General features: G+C 37.4%; 1 protein-coding gene across 9 annotated transcripts in view; it reads right to left on the bottom strand.

Annotated features, from left to right (window-relative positions):
• Positions 1–11019, bottom strand: part of STXBP5L (syntaxin binding protein 5L) — a 248886-nt gene extending 237867 nt beyond the window's left edge. For 7 of the 9 annotated variants that reach the window (XM_041002602.1, XM_041002606.1, XM_041002609.1 and 4 more), the window contains exon 1: positions 9535–9723. In XM_041002602.1, the coding sequence (XP_040858536.1) occupies positions 9535–9723 (189 nt within the window). Of the gene's footprint in view, positions 1–9534; positions 9732–10867 lie in introns of those variants that run through there. The other 2 variants (XM_041002601.1, XM_041002603.1) reach the window with 1 other exon arrangement.
• Positions 11020–18016: the final 6997 nt, after the last annotated feature.

Below are 18016 nucleotides of genomic sequence, written 5' to 3'. Positions count from 1 at the left end.
GTCTCTAACTTTACACATATTCATTAGCAAAAATTTCAGGTCATGTGAAAATGCAATGTGTATTTTATTTGCTTCCAATTCTAAACAAATCAACCAGAAGAAAAAAAAAACATTGAAATTTGCTCAGTTGCCCCACATTAACTAGACATTTAATCATTGAGAAACTTTGATTTTCTAATTTTACTTATTATCATTTTATGATACAGTTCCATAAGCCCTGAGATTTCTCTTACTCCCTTCCCAAGTTCCCTCCTCTACTCCACTGAGTTCCTCTCTACTATTACTATAGTATAGTTCTTCATACATAGTCATATGTCCATCATTGCAGGTATGGACAATGGCAGAGTCCAGCATCCTTCTGTCAAGATACAGTAAACAGTTTCATTCGGAGTCCATCTTTGCCTGGAAGTAGAGATGCATACTGCATTGTATCCTCACATCTGGATGATAGTCTATTACACAGTTACTACACATCCCTTAAATGAAAAGCCACAATACAAAATCAACAGAAAGACAAATAAAACTTACAATGTCATAAAGTTAAATAACATACTACTAGATATGATATTCTCCATCACTCAGTTACTATATATCCCCTTAAATGAAAACCACAAAACAAAATCAATAGAGGGAAAAAAGAACTTAACAATGCTTTGAAGCTAAATAATATGCTACTGAATGACTAATGTTTCACTGAAGAAATGAAAAAGGAAATCAAGAACCTTCTTGAAGAAAATGCTACTGTATGATCTTTGAGTCTTTGAAGAATTTAATGAGAAAGTGTTTTGAAGAGACGAGACTGAAAAAAAAAATCAAAATCCATGAGATAGTTTCCGCTGATCTTTGTTGGTGTGATATGTCTCCTGTATGCAACAAATAGATGGGTTTTGTTTTTGTAAACCGGTCTACTGATCTATGACTTTTGTTGATTTTTATAGATGTGATGATGATATTGTTGTATTAAAAACATGGAATTTTATTTGATCTCTGAAATTCTTCAGGTAAGAGGACATAATGTCTGAGATAATAAGAGTATTAAGTCAGAAAATATAAATAAGCAATATTTATCAAAGTTGTTCATTGTTGAATCTGGGTTTATTATTCAAATATCTGTTATAGTATCAAATTTCCATAAAACTGAGAAAGAAAAATAGGTGAGAATGATGCTTATCTTTTTGGTGGTTAGAATAACAGTGCCCAAAAAAACCTGTAACAAATTATATAGCCAAGGGAAATTAAGGTACCAAATAGAAGGAAAGTTCCTAATCAGTTTGTCCTTGACACCAGATGATTAACCTGGATACCCTCAAGGTCCCAATTTAATCATTAGCATCCTTATACATGGAAGAGGAAGGCAGACAAGTTAGTGTCAAAGTGATAACACGTGAGCTAAATCAATGCCCCTGCTGGCTTTCCAAATGGAAGTCAGCTGCCAACGAGGGAGCTATAAGCAGGTTCTAACTTGCAGCTTCTATAAAAACTAAGAAAAAAAAATCTCTCCTGGAGCCCCCAGAAAGGAATGCAGCCACACACACCTTGACTTGCCTAATGACACCCACCAGACTTCTGTCCTCCAAAATAAAACATAGTAAAATTTTGTTGCTTTGTGTCAAAGCCACTAGTTTTTTTTTTTTTGATAATTGTTGAAACTGTAAAAGGAAGCTAATAATAATCTTCTAGTGGAATCATATTTCTATACCTGAAAGGGGATAAGGCACAGGCTTTACTGAAATTTTCAAGTGAAATATGTATTTTCATCCAAATAAAGAAAATTTCCAAATCAGATATTCTACTACCTTTTACTAGGCAAAGTTTCTTTCTCTTCCCTATCCTATCCTTTTACAGGTGATTCAATTGCACTTATGTACTTAGTTGCATTACCACCCAACAATGTACAAAATGATATCTGGATTTGCCATCTTTGCTACTTTATCACCACTTTTCTCTTAAAGTCAATTCATTACACATCTATCAAGTCTACTCTCAATTAGTGTGACGTCCACCTAGCTGGAAATATTTTTACCCTAAATCAGCTTCCTCTTGATCTAATTCAGTTGTGTCTTTGCTCAGTTTTCTGTAATCTCCTACACTAATTTTACCTTTTCCATATGATATGGATGCTTACAAGGGTATAAGCATTTGCTCTCCACCCAAACACCTCAGTTTACTGTACTACTAATGATTTTCAAACATGTTAGTTTGGAGATTTTAAGCAGGATTTTAGAAAATTTTCAATGAGCCAACTGGATAACATGAAGCAATTCAACCAATTTTCTTGACAGTAAAATTAGTTTTACTGTGCTCATTTTTGTAAAGTTAATTGAGCAATAGAACTGAAGTTTATAATAAACCAGAAAACATACGAATTACAATTTTTCTCTACCTACCAATTAATTCTTAATTTCTAATAATTTCTTATTTCTAATAAATTATGATATTAAATCTGCATTTTAAATGTTATAAAATGGTAGGCTTTATTTATCCAAAAAGCCCTAATAAGATGTTAATTTATAATATTGTCCATTCAAAAGGTATTTATTGAACCCATATAATTCTATTGTAAAATTCTAACATTAACTCTATTTCCAATTTCAAATTCATTATTTCTATTATGTATCATTATATGTCATTACATTAAAATCATTAAAGTCACCATCAATATCTACTGGTAATTTTAGGTCTCCAAGTGAACCAAAAATCATAGTCTTCCAATATTTAACATAATTTGAGAAAATAGGCAGAGTAGTTTTGCTGATTTGTAAGTCAATCAAATAGCTTTATTTCACTCATTATAGTCAGTTGGCTGAGAATGGCTTATGTTCTAATCATTTTAAAAATCAATTTTTTGAACAATAAGCATGTGAAAATACCTTTTCACTGTATTCCATCAATACTTATGATGCCTCATTTATCCAAGCCTCTCCTTAAGTATCAAAGAGGGCCTAGTGTGTGCATTTTAGTTGTTTTATTCCTTAGAAAAACAGATAGAGATTGCCTATCCATTGGCTCTTGTATTTACACTTTGGAGGTCTTTTGTTTCATCTTTCACCACTATCTTCGCTAAATCATTTAAAGCACTGGCTCTATTTCTGACTATCTAAACTTAATTGTAATTTCTGTGAGTATTTACAAACCCATTTTAGCATTACCAAAAAAGTGAGGAATGATTCTCCAGTAGTCTGAATGTTTTTCAATGAAAACACCACTGTATGACATGCTAAAATATCAGCCTCTGTAATTCTAGTGTTATATGGTAGCTATTTTAAATTTTATTTATATTTATTTGAAAGTGTAAGAGATTTATTTATTTAAGATACAGAGAGTGAGATTGAGAGAGTTCAATCTTTCACCCACTGGTTCACTACCTAAATGCTTGTAGGAGCTGGAACGGAACTGAGCCAAGCCTAAGTTAGAAACAAGGCACTCTATCCAGTTCTCTTGAGTGAAAGGCAGGGACCAGTACTTGAACCCAAACCTGCTACCTCTCCCAGTGTCCATTGGCAGAAAGATAGGATTGGGGCTGGACCTGGAACCCTGGCCCCCTGATATGGGATGCAGGCATCCCAAACGATGTTTTAACTCTTCTGTCGTAATATCTACCCCAGACTAACTTTTTAAATATTAAAGATAGTTTTTTAGCTTAACTTCTTTAGAAGAAACAAGAATTGTCATTACAAACAAAGCTTTTACAAAGACCATTATTTTGACATATATTAAGGAGCTCAATTCTCCGTGACAGGAGAAAAAACTCTTAATTACAAACTTAAAAGCAGGGCTTCTACTTGAGATCTTTCACGGATATGGTGAAAATTACTATTGTGAAAACAATGTTTTAACAAACCATGGAATTTAGCTCTGATTTTCACAAACAGCTTTACCTAAGGAAAAAGGATGTGCACACCGTACATCAATATTGAAGAGACAGAAACATAATCACTGGTAATAATCCTATAAATAAACACATTTGGAAAATATGTAAGGTTTTTAATTGGTTCTATATTGAGACACAAAGTATAGCCGCATTATTTGCTCATAAGAACTTTTAAAATGTCATACTAAATGAGACTAACTCAATTTGCTAACAACATATGAGCACCAAGAGGCTTTTCATAGAAAAAAAATGATTGTTCTTTATGGTATTCATGGATGAGGATATTCATGGATATCTGAACAATTAATCTTTTTTTCATAAACCCAGGATATAGAGAGCCCAATTCTATACTGCATACATTTCTGATTTTACATCTATCACTTGTGAAGTTCTAATAATATGTCTGGTGTGAAAATCCATTTCCCTGAAGAAGCTATATGTTGACTTTGAAATCACGGCCAAGTATAATAACAGCTCACAAATCATAATGAATAGTGAGTTGGCTAATTTCAGAATATATTCAGAACTTTAAAGGTTATGCAATCTGGTTCTGATGACATATTTATTTTTGCCTATTTTGTGAACTGAGTCCAGAACACCCCGTGTGCTTGTCACTGTCGATCTAATCATTCTAATCCATTCCTTTGAAAAGATCATTTGGAAAAAAGAATGTTCCTAATGTCTTCCTCAATTTAAAAATGGAAATAAATTTAATTCTGTCTTTCTACAATCTTTTACAAATCTTTTTGAAAATTGTTTTTAAAATGTCATGTTTTAACTATAGTTTCTTTCTCTTTATATAATACAAAATTTATTTCACAAAAGCTCTTTTCTAGAAGCTGTTCTCTTAACTCACCAGTGTCCTTACTCTTTTTTCACACATTAATTCAACAAATATTTTAGTCGTCAATGAGGTAGGCACTGTTCTATCAGGTCTACTTGATGAATGAGATCAGGAAATAAGAGATTTCTTACTCTCCACTTTTAACCTAAACACACACATCTAAAGCTAAATGCAGATTATAAGAATATATGAAAGAAAAGTTAAAGATAAAATTTTATCAGTAACTAGATGATATAGAACTTAATCAGAGTAATAGAATTTACCATTTTATTTTTTAAGAGAAACAGCCACTGGAAAGTTTTGAGCATAAAGGATTCTTCCACCTATTTTAAGACTCCAGGACCCAGCACAATGGCTCATTGGCTAAATCCTCACCTTGCAACATCCGGGATCCCAAAGGGCATCAGTTCAGGTCCTGGCTGTTCCACTTCCCATCCAGCTCCCTGCTTGTAGTTGGCAAAGTAGTAGAGGATGGCCCAAAGCCTTGACACCCTGTACCCGCATTGGAGACCCAGAGCAGGTTCCTAGCTCCTGGCTTCTGATTAACTCAGAGCTGGCCATTGCAGCCAGTTGGGGAGTAAACCAGCAGGCAAAAGAGCTGTTCCTCTCTGTAAATCTGCCTTTCCAATAAAAAATTGTTAATTCTTAAAAAAAAAAAAGATTCTAGTGATGGATGCCTTTATAAAAGCACAAGGAACATTTCCAAGGTTATATAGGTGGATCAGCCCAAGTAAGAAATGCTAGAGACTTGGATTAGGTTAAACAATGTTAGAAAGGAAGAAATATGATCAGACTTGATATTTACTTTGAAGGAACAGTCAACATAGTAGTGTTTACCTTATCAAGGTCTCAATCTTTCCCTGGAAATGTAATTTATTGCCTTTTCAGGAAGTCAGTAAAAAGAGTACTGAATGTGAAAATTGAAAAGCAAAGTGTTGAACACCTTTGTCCCTTACCAACTTGGAGACCTAGGACTACAACTGACATTCTGTAGCTTTAGATGCATTATGAGTAAAATTAAAATATTAACACTGTATTTTCCTTACATGACTATCACTATCACACAGATCAAATGCAGCTCAACAGCATTCTGCAGATGAAATTCTCTAACTTTAAGTAAAAGCACTTGTTATAACTCCACTTTATTTGTATAAGAGGTGGACACTTTTATTGAATGCTTTAAATTTATACTCTAGCTAAAATATTTGCATTTTCCTACTCCATTTGCTTATTAGCTATATAGCAACTAAGATACATGTACAGAAAGGTAGATTATGCATTTGTTGTAGATATAAGACAAATTGATATCTTCAACTCTCCAGTTGCTAGGCATACAAATATGGATTAATATGCTATAAATATTTTTATAAACTATGAAATATATTCTAGATTATATATCTGATGGTCTGAATATGTGAAATGGTGCTAAATTTGCACTATCAATCTGTTCCAGTCCAGAGATGGTACAGTAATGAGAAGACTATGGTCAGAGATGGTCTCATGGAGATAGTAGAACTGTCAAGTAAATGATAACTCAGAGTTCTCGATTTTATTGCAGGTAGAAGAGTGATTCCAGACAACAGAAATAGAATGAGAAGAGGCAGTGAGAGAGGAGACAACATGATACACTCAGTAAACACGGTATATACCTAGAGAACCAAGAAAATGATGGTAGAAAGGTAAACAATAACCACTTCTGACAGGAACTACATACAATTAAGTAGTGTGAAATTTATTACATAGAGAAGGGATTTAAAGTCGTGTTTAATAGTATACAAGTTCAGGAAAGGTGATCAAGTGTTTCAAAAATAATCTGAACAACTTGCACAAACATAAACTGAACTTAAAAAAAAAATGACAGTAGGGGACCCAGCTCAATGGTTCAGTTAGCTAATCCTCCATCTGCTAGCACCAGCATCCCATACAGGCACCAGTTTCTGTTCTGGTTGCTCCACTTCCAATTCAACTCCCTGCCTGAGAAAGCGGCAAAGGATTACCCAAAGCCTTGGGATCCTGCACATGCAAGGAAGACTCAAAAAAGCTCTTGGCTCCTGGCATCAGATGGACTCAGTTCCAGCCATCCAGCCATTTCAGTCATTTGGGGAGTGAACCAGCAGATAGAAGATATTTCTGCCTCACCTCTCTGTAAATCTGCCTTTCCAATAAAAATAAATAAATCTTTTTTAAAAATTATACAAAATCAAAGTATTAAATTGCTTTATTAGTTTGTTTTTTGATGACCTTGAATGAAAGCGGCTTCAGCCATTTCTGGTTTTGAATTTCTTATAGACATGTCACTGATTATGACCTTTAAACATTTGCTTACTTGAGGCTAGTAAAGGCCCTACTACCTTTCCATGCATATGAAGAACGTAAATTTTACCAATTGTGGATATAGCTTATTATAATTTATAAAGCAAATGAATGCCAATGAAGCACCACATTTGTTTTTAAATGATCTCATTTACTTCAGTTTCTCTGAAGAAAAAATTCTTAAGGAATATCACTGTTATAAAATCAGACATTTTAGCAGGGAAATGATAAGATTAACATTGTGTTTCAGAAATAATCATCTTCAAAACAAGAAGCGAAGTGGTCATTTAGAAATTGACACAAGAAATGAGATACAATGAACAATACTGTGGATGGAGAAAATGGCAGAAATACCACTAAAATAGAAGAGATAGGCCTTGATGACTAATCAGATGGTTAGAGGGAATGGTTTTCAAAGGAGGAGTCTAGGTTTATAATCTAATTTGGGGGTTGAAAACGTACAAGTACCCAGAAGGTGTCAACTTGTTAAAACTCAGAATAGAATGTTTTCTGCACATTCAATCAGAAAATTGAAATGAGGACTTCATTTAGACAATGGTTCTAACTTTGGTAACCAAGCATCTATATATTTATTATTACTGACAATGTAACCTGTAGTAGTCAGATCCTATTCCTTTCCGAAGATGCTATGACAGTTTCTCCATTTAGTAAGGATTCAGAAGTACCAGAACACAATTAATATAGTGATGTATTCTTAAGCTTCCTTGAAAATTGTTACCTAAAATTATAACCGACCAGTTATAATCATCCTACTGCAAACAGGATGGTTTTTAAAGCTTCAGAATATAAGTATATTGTTATCTTTCTCATGTATGCATTGCCATCATCTTGCTAACTTGTCTGATCTTTCTATTTGTTTTAACCCCTCTTTTAGGTGAGAAAAAATTTATTCCCCTAATCAAAAACAGAAATCAAAGCTTAAGGAAGATAAATGGCTTGCCCAGAACCTTTACATGAAACACAAATTTCGGGTTTCAAAATTGGTCCTCTTCCTATTATGCCGTATGTTTGAAATGGCAAAATATTTAACTTTTATCACTTCCCATTATCACCTCTTGTCCGAATAAATAGAAAGACAATTACATATTCCATTCCCCTTTCTCACATTTATACCTTTCCCTGAAAATGTGCATTTAAAACCTTCTCCACCAGCTTTATAATCTCTTAAGTCCAACATCATCATGTTCCAGAAGTTTCTTTCTACAAATTTTGCCTCCACTAAAAACTTCCCACATTACTACCAAACCCATGAACTCAGAAAATTTGGAAATATTTTCAGAATCCGTAAAAGGAAACAGTAACATGTCAAAGCTTAGAGAATCAGTGAATAATTCCTCTGCCTACGAATTTCACCTGAAGGCCTCTTAGGATTTATCTTATGATCACAGTCCCTCCCACAATAACAGAGTATCTATTATTCCATATTGAGGGGAAAATCCACTGCTATACATAATTTTCACAGGCTAGGTTAAATCTGTTTACCCAATATAAGAAAATTTGTTTTTAAGTGCATTAACAACTGTATTTCTAATGTTTTGTATTGACCAGTCTATAAATAGAAACTGAAGTAATGACTAAAACTTACTGTAGCTTATTTCTTTACTATAAATGTAGTAATTATAAAAAAAACTTTAAGTACCAATAAGTTGATATTTAATTTCTGTATTTTAAAAAATTAATTATTTCTGCCTATGTAGTACATATTCATGAAACTATATTAGCTTGTATCATGAGTGACTTAGTATTTTTTACTGCTTACAGGTTAAAAGCACATTCCAAGTCAGAAAAAGCATAACAGACTACTTTATGTCAGAAAATATTGTATGTCCGTATACTGATAGGTTTCATAAATTCTCATTTAATCCTCTTATAAAAATATGTGTATGCATTAGAACTTCAACATCAAGTTACAGTTACTTGACATGTTTTCTTACTGAAGCTGAACTCTAGCAATTTCTTGAGTTCTTACAAGTATTACTAGTTCTTACATTATTAATCCTGTGGTATTCATTCCTTATTTTGAAGAGTTTAAAAATCTAGAAGTATGTTCATTCAAGACTTTACAACAAAATCACTGGACCCTTTAAATTAATGTATTAGAATTAAACAGACATGGCTACATAAATAATTTTATTCATCTCTAAGTGAAACAACATTCTCTAAATAACAAAGGAAATCAAATTACTATGTTCTTGTCTCATTGACTACTTACATTAGAAATGTTGCTCACTATTGGGCCTTGCCATTATCTCTCAAATTCCTTTCACATGAACTTATTTTCCCCCTAAACCATCACTGCATATCCAGCTGATGCCTGAATTATCTTGATTAATTCAACCTGACCTACCCACAGAGTTCTCTGCAACGGACCTTCCTTGATGCTGGCATCTCAACAGCTTTCAGTCCCAGGAGTATTCTGTTTCCCTCATATCCTCACAAGAGTCAGATAAACAAGCAATAGGCCTTCAGCCAATTCCAAACTTACCTTGCAGATCTGGAAATAGTCTGAAGTCAGGGTTTCTTGAATCTCCTCTCTGAGGGCCCCTGCAGTCCCCCCTGGATGCAGGGAACCACTGCCAGCTCCACCACTGCTGTTAATGCCACTGCTGCTACCACTGCCTGGGGAGGAGGCAGTTAAGCCATCCAAAACTTTCCGGAAATTAAACTTCTTCATTTTAAAATCTGTTGAGAAATCCAAAGGAAAAGGAAAAAAGGGTGACTTAATACATAAAATCATACCCGAGTATAAGCCTTTATATCTTCCTTAGTCAAGGCAACAACAGTAACCAATCCCCATTTTATCAAAAGCATGGGCTATGTAACTAGAGGGGTAAAAGTCTTCCTTTTGCCATATTCTAATTCTGAGAGGCACATCCTTAAATAAATAAAACACAACTCCGAAAGCAACAGTATTCCCTCTTCACTCAGATTTCTCAAGGGCTTCATCCCCAGCTGTAGCTATGCTTTATCAGCACTGGGGTAAAAATAAAAGGCAGTGTCATCATCGTCATTAGCATTATATCATCATTATTATACAATCAAACGAGAGTCGGGTAGACCTAGACCCTCTGCCTCTCTCTTGACGACGGGTTTTCCTTTTCAAGCGTCAGCTCTAAATATTTCATTTTCAGAAAAACGATGCTGTGGAAAGGAGGTGCGGGGGGCAAAGTGATATTTACTCTCACCGCCACCTCCCGGGCTCTCCCCTCATCCTTTTCAATGTCCCCTCGGCCTTAGTAGGAAAACGGGGAGGCCTTTCTCCATCTGTCACCCCTCAAATCCCGAACCTCCAAACCTCTGCGGCTGACCGCAGCCCACAGCCGTCGTGAGGGGCTGCCCCCGCTGCCCCCGCTGCCCCCGCTGCCCCTGCTGCCCCCGGCTCACTCCCGCCGGGGCTCAGGGCCCCCTCCGGCCGCCGCACTCGCCGGCCCGCCGTCCGCTCTCCCCGCAGCCCTGGGCAGCCGCTCTCGGGGGACGTGAGGCAGCGGCGGTGGCGGCGTCGGCTGCGGCCCGAGTCCCGCCTCAGCCCCGCTGGGCGCGCAGAGCCGCCGCTCCCGCTGTGCCTTCCCCCGGGGCCGAGGGCGCGGGGCTGCTGTCGCCCGCGGGCGCGCCAACACACAAACACGCTCCCACAAGACACTGGCTCGCCAGGCCGGGGCACACGCACCTACAGCCCCCGCACGGACGCTCGTGCCGGGCGTGCACACACACTCCCACACGCGCACACACCACACACCGCACAGGTGTGAGGGAGCCGCGGCTGGACGGCGGCGGCGGCGTCCCAGAGGGATGACTCTCGGACCCCAGACTTAAGGCACCTTCCTCAGACGCCACTAGCCGCCTGCCAGCCTGAGAAGCTGCGGGCGCGGAGGGAGGCGGGCTCGCAGGCGTCTGTCCGGCCCGGCTCCGGCCGCCTCTCCAGTCCCTCTGGTCGCGGCGCCGGGCGCTCTCCGAGGTTCTAAGCGAGCAGGCGGCTCCAGCGCAGACTCCGCCCTCCCGCCGTGGGAGGCAGGCCCCGCCCCCGAGCCGGCCCCGCCCCCGGGCCGCGCGGGGCGGCGGGGAGGGAGGGTAGCGCTCCTGGACGTCAAAGGGCGGGAAGAGCTCGACACCAATCCTAGGCCCCGCAGAGCCCGGCTCCACGGTCTCCAGGCGCGGAAGGCATCTGGGGATAGGCCCAAGGAAAAAGCCAAGGAGAGAGGGAGGGCGAGAGGAATTTAGGAAAGTAGACGTGCGCATTTGACGGACAGCGACATTGGCCAGTCTCCTGCGGAGCCGTGTGTTGGGGGCTGTAATTGGCGCTACCTGTTGAAGGACGCGAGTGTGAATCAATAGAAAGCCTGCAGGCGTGCGAACTTGGGTACCCGCAGTCCAGGGCTGCAGGGAGAGTTACCTTGGTCTGATTGGACAAGTGTTTTGCAACCAGCTTTGTGAGCCTCCAGGTGTGTCTACTTGCCTCCCTTCGCAGCCCTGCCACCTGCACTCAACTTTTGTGATTAACTCCCACTAGCTGTTACCTAATGATGACTTTAGATGCATCAGCCGTGCTGGAAGGTATTCTATTTCTGTAATTTTGGAATCTACTCTTTATATTGTACCTGGAGCCTTCCAGATCCCGCTGATAAGTAGAACTACTTTCCCTTCGTACATAAATGTGTACGAAGCTCCTCAGTGTTTTAACGAAATATTGTATTGTGTTAAATAAATCGTGTCTACAATATAGTTGAAGCTTTTCTTATGACTAACAGGAATGATATTGAAAGACGCATCATTTGGTGCGGGGAGGGGTGAGGTGGGAGAGAATTGTATCGGTATGGGGAGATTTTGTTTGCAATCTGAAGTGTAACTGAGTTGTTACATTTATTCAGCTGTGAAAATGAAGGGTGTTCAGGTGGCCATAGTTAACTATAGAAAGCAATTTAGGCAACGAAACAGAGCCCAGTAATAATCACCCCAACATTGTCTTCAGTTTTCCTGTGCTAGAATGATTTTGTCACCTCCTACTTCCTTCTTTCCTCCCTACCCTGATACAAGGCGGAACAGGGAATACTTGAAAAGAGAAATCACATTGCTGGTGACATGAAGTTGTTTTTTACATCTTCAGTTCAACACTGACTCTCTTTTCTAGGCTTTAGGTATTTCATGTCTATCTTTCTGTTTCTACTTACCCCTATATGGTCTTGCAGTCTCATTGACACAGGTGGACAGTCATTCTCTTGAAGGTAGGCACAGTGCTATGTATTTCTCCTATCTGGATTAGCGCCTCTCACAATGTTTTATTTATTTATTCTAGATGCTTAACAATTTTGAACAGTTGATTTACTAATCACTATTAAATACTGATAAGGAAATATACAAGTCTATCAGGTTTGGCAGCATTAAAAATGAAGGAGGAACAAAAACAGTTTGTGGGGCCCAGCGTAGTGGCCTAGCAGCTAAAGTCTTCACCGTGAACGTGCCAGGATCCCATAGAGGTGCTGGTTTTAATCCCGGCAGCCCTGCTTCCCATCGAACTCTCTGCTTGTGGCCAGGGAAAGCAGTTGAGGACGGCCCAAAGCCTTGGGTTCCTGAACCCATGTGGGAGACCCGGAAGAAGTTCCTGGCTTCTGGCTTCAGATCAGCTGAGCTGTCACTTGGGGAGTGAATCATTGGATGGAAGATCTTCCTCTATGTCTTTCCTCCTCTCTGTATGTCTGACTTTCCCAATTGAAAACATAAATAAATCTTTAAAAAATGTGTGATGTACACTAGGTCTTGATAAGGTTCCAAATTCTATAATGAATTCCCAACAATATATGGGGTTATCTAAAAAGTGTGCTTTTTTCTTTTTATCTCAGACTTGTCTTTTCTTTTTAAAGATTTATTTTTATTATTTTTTTATTGGAAAGGCGGATATACAGAGAGGAGAGACAGAGAGGAAGATCTTCCATCCGATGATTCACTCCCCAAGTGAGCACAACGGCCAATGCTATGCCAATCCGAAGCCAGGAGCCTCTTCCGGGTCTCCCATGCGGGTGCAGGGTCCCAAAGCTTTGGACCGTCCTCGACTGCTTTCCCAGGCCACAGGCAGGGAGCTGGAAGGGAAGAGGGGCTGCCAGGATAGAACCGGCGCCCATATGGGATCCCGGGCGTGCAAGGCGAGGACCTTAACCACTGCACCAGCAAGCCGGGCCCCAGACTTGTCTTTTAAAGCATTTGAAGCAGCAGTTCCATCCATAATTCCTTAACTATCAGATAAAGGAAAATAATGCTAAGCTTATAGAAACTGTGGTTTGGTATTTTGATGACAGGGAAGAAAAAAAGCTCAACAGAGTGACATGTGATGGTTACAAAAGACACTCCTTAAATCACCGATTACTATAATCATGTTATATCAAACTAAGTGACTTTTTAATTTTAAAAATGGGGAATAGCATAGGAAAAAAGTACATACATGATTGATAAAGATCCTTCTTCGGGACCCTGGAGAGAATTTGATGAGTTAAAAAGAGGTGACAGGAAAAATATTCCTTCAGATGGGGCAGCATGTATGGAAAGTAGAAGAAAAGCCAAGTTCAAGTATATGAATGCTTCCAAAGAAATATTAGAAGCCTAAAAAACAAATATAGGCCATGAGAATACTTATATTATAGATTCTTTGGAATTCTTCTAAATATTTTTGTTCTTCTACAGTAACCAGCATAAAATCATATTTATATATGACATAAAACATCAGTTAATATTAATTTGAATATAGAACAAGTAGAAAGTTCAATGTAATTGCAATCTCAGAGACAAGGAGAGAAACAACAGGATTTTTTATACAATTTCACAAACTATGCATAAAGTACAGAAATAAGCAAGAGGAATGTCTTGTGAATATGAATAGAGAGCATAAACAACTGTAGCCTAAAATTCCTTCTAGTTGGCAAAGTATAATGAAATATCTATGGGAGCAAATTTTATTTTGAACTGATTAAAAAGCAATAAGGTGTAAGGAATGAAACAAGACCATAAAATACATCTTTAAATACTCATTGGAAATTTTAGAGCTGGATCAAGTAATAATAATTAGAAGCTTTCATTAACTTTCCTGAACAGTGGGAAGATCAACTCATGGAGAAGAATTAGTAGGGTACAGTTTCTGACTAAGTCTAAAATTATTTCTAAAATTACAAGAGAGAAGAACTGAAAGAAAAATAGTCTAATCACTTAAATCTATCAGAAGAATTTTTAAGATATACATTGAATGTGTATTTATATACCACAAAAAGGGTCTGTCTACTTGGAATCAAACCAACAATTAAACTGATCATCTTTTCTGCACTCCCAAAAAGTAATCAAATAACTATAGGAAGTATATACATGTGTAGCACTTAACACAGAGAAGGAAATTTGTTAGACTGGCTATACATGTAAATGATCCATGCTCCATGAAGATAAAAATGTATGCCAGTTACTTAGCAGTTACAGTGTAAACACTAGGACTTTACAACCACCTCTGAATTTCATTATTATTATAACTCTGTAAGATAAGTATTTTATAGATGAGGAAATCTGAGACTGAAAATCACTGAGGAAATTAACCTAAGGTCACTTAAGTCAATAATTCATTCTTTAAACCCAAGACTGTCTGTCTTCTAAAATCATGCTCTTAGCTACTACTCTAGTATAAGATTAAATAGTGAAAGTGGGGGGTGGGGTCAAATCTTCTGAATTAATGAATATATGAGGAGCTCCAAAAGTTCAAGAAAAAGGCCAGCGTGTGCAAGCACCAGCATCCCATATGGGTACCAGATCAAGTTCCGACTGCTGCAGTTCCAATCCAGTTCTGTGCTTATGGTCTGGGAAAGCAGCAATGGAAGGCTCCCAAGACCTGGAACCCCTGTACCCACATGGGAAGCCAGGAAGAACCTCTGGCTCCCAACTTCAGATAAGCTCAACTCTGGCCCTTGTAACCATTTGGGAACGAACCAGTAGATGGAAGATATCTCTGCCTTTCTTCTCTCTTTAAAACCTGACTTTCAATAAAAATAAATCTTTCAAAAAAAAGTTCAAGAAAATTTCACATTCAAATTTCATTCATTTTCATCTTCCCCCATAAATTCGTTGAAATTCCCTCTTAGGTGTATTAATTTCCCAGAGGCAACATAATAAAATACTACTACAGGGTAAAATGCACAGTTGAAACGTGTTTTCCCGGTTTTGGAGGCAGTAGGTAGGATTGGTTTATTCTAAGCCCTCTCTCAATGGCTTGCAGGTGGCATGGCATGATCTTTTCTCCACAGGCACCAATTTGCTGTGTCTGTCTCTGTGCCCATATATCCTCTTCTTATACGAGTGCCAATCAAATTGGATAAGAGTTTGATGTATTCACTTCAACGTAATAGCTTCTTTAAAGGTTTTATCATATTACATGGGTATATCCTGAGGCACTGAGGGTTAAAACTTCAAAAAGAGAGGCCCTCAAAAAACTCATGAAGAAATGCATTCTGTGAAAAAAAAAAACTATGCATAAACTTCAAGAAACTTTTGCACCAAAATAAACTCATACTAACACAACACTTCTAATAGGATCTAATTGAGGCATTAAGAAGCATAAGTCATCAATTTGAATAGAGTATCTATCAGAGATGAATTCTGCTAATACTGGAGCAAAAGCATCAAATTGATGATAAAGTTTGAGTTGAAGAATGATAAAATCATTGATGTTTTATATTAAATTGATGGGGAAAATTATCAAAGAAAGCTATTTGCAGATGTATAATTCATTTCATTTCAATAAGGGACAAAACAGATATTGAAGAGGAAAGCCACAGAAGGAGACCATTTACCTCCATACGTAAAGAAAAATCAATCTAGCTCATACCCTAAATGGAAAGCACCAATGATTAACCACAGAAACAACAGCAAACATGATACAAATCTCAATTAGCTCAAAATGGAAAATAAAAATGCAACAAACATTCTATTTGATGAGTGTCAAAACTCTTTTGCCCAAATTAACTTAATAGTAGGGCTTTGTAATTTAAACTATTGCTAACAAGTTGTCATATTCACTTTGTAAGTAATTACTGTATATACAGTATTATATAGTATCCATACTTATACACATAGTACTATAATATATAATATATAGTTTAACATAATGTATAGTTTAATATATATAGGATCAAGATCCTGAAGTAATTCCTTGAAGAATTGAAATGAGCGGTGAAATATGACCTTACCAGCATAATCTTAAAGAAAAAGCACAATCAAAGCAGTGGCTACCTAAAGGAAGAGCTGGTCTCACTAAAGTAAAAATAAACTGATTGAGAGCAAAGGTCATGGCATGTTTACTAAGATGCTTAAGGCGCTTTGCTTGTTGACTTTCTGGAGGGCCAAACAATAACATCTGCTTATTTGGAGAGTATTTCGAGAAAGTCATTCAAAGCTTTAACAGAAAAACACTTGTAAGGCTTTATCAGAAAGTCCTTCTTCTCTATGACAATGCTCCTGATTTTCCTCTCATCAAACAGGGTAATTTTGATAGTTATTCTAAATATTTATATATTTTCAAGAAAGTCAAGTGTTACAGAGAGGGAGAGACATACAAAGAGATCTTTGATCTGCTAATTCACTCCTTAAGTGGCTGCTGGTCAAAAGCCAGGAGCTTCTTCTGGGTACACCACCTGGGTGCAAGGTCTCAAGGTATTAGTCTGTCCTCTGCCACTTTTCCAGATTGTCCGCAGGGAGCTGGGTTGGAAATAGAACGGCCAGGACTCGATCCGGCACCCACATGGATTATCTGCAGGATTAGCTTGCTACACCACCATCCTGGCCATATTTTGGTATAGTTTTAATAGGAACCTGTTAGGCATTCACCTTACAGTCTTGATCTAGTTGTTCCTGACTTTTATTTCCTCCATAATCTTAAATTTTCTTTGCAGTGTACCCATTTTCATCTGTTGACTACATCAAAAAGACTGCACTGATTTGGTTGTTCTCAGGAACTTCAGTTTTTTGGGCATAGACTAAATAACTGGTATAATTGTTTAGAAAAGAATCAAGAACTTGATGGAGTTTGTGTTGAGTTTACACTTCTTAAAATGTTAATCTTTTAATTTCTTTTCCCACAAACTTTTTGAAGTCTGCTCACAATTCAGGGACAGAATTCAATCTATATCAATATGGTCTTCAAATTCTGCATAACTTCAGATGAAATGGTGGGAAAACTGTTTCTTATTTAATATCCACAAAAATCATGCATGGTAACAATTGACATATGCACGTAGTAAGTCTTAAAACAGAAATTTGAATTCTTATAAATAATATAACAAAGCCATTATCTTATGATAATTTTCTGAAAAAAAACAATGAAATTTCATTGCATAGATACTTGATATTAGAAAGCAATGGGCAAAATTCAAGTGTTAGGATAAAACAGCAGAAAAATTAAAAACAAATAACTAGTAGCTTGGGTGCTATAGAATAAAGAACTTTGGGAGTTATATGCACAGAGTATCAGAAGTTGGAGACTTAGTGGATTACAAGAAAATGACCAAATTCTTATTTTACAACAAATTTCAGTAAAATTTGATATATATTAACAGGGTCACAAAAGGGCATCCCAGCAAAATAGAAGAAATTTAGTGAATTAGTAGTTTATTAGATGTAGTAAGGAAGTACTAATTTGTTCAGAAAGACTGTAGTCACAATGAATAACAGAACAGCTTAAAAGAGAATTTGAGTGGACAGTGATGGCACAAAATTTACCATAAGCTAGTATGCAAATTACTTGTATGAAAAATATGAAATTTTCCAATCTGCCTGGTGTGAGGTATTAAGTCTTGCACTGAAAAACAGTATTTCACCCACTTCTGACTTCTCAACAAAGTTCCAGCACAATCCATATTACTTATCAGGCTTAAAGTAATATAGTACAAAACAAGGTGCTACGTATACCCTTTCTGGCAAATTTTTCAGGAAGATTAATAGTTACAGTTCCT

Source organism: Ochotona curzoniae, unplaced genomic scaffold (genome assembly GCF_017591425.1).
Source record: "Ochotona curzoniae isolate NIBS_2020 unplaced genomic scaffold, NIBS_Ocur_1.0 scaffold_2587, whole genome shotgun sequence".
NCBI lineage: Eukaryota > Metazoa > Chordata > Mammalia > Lagomorpha > Ochotonidae > Ochotona > Ochotona curzoniae.
This window is presented reverse-complemented; position numbering and strand designations above follow the sequence as displayed.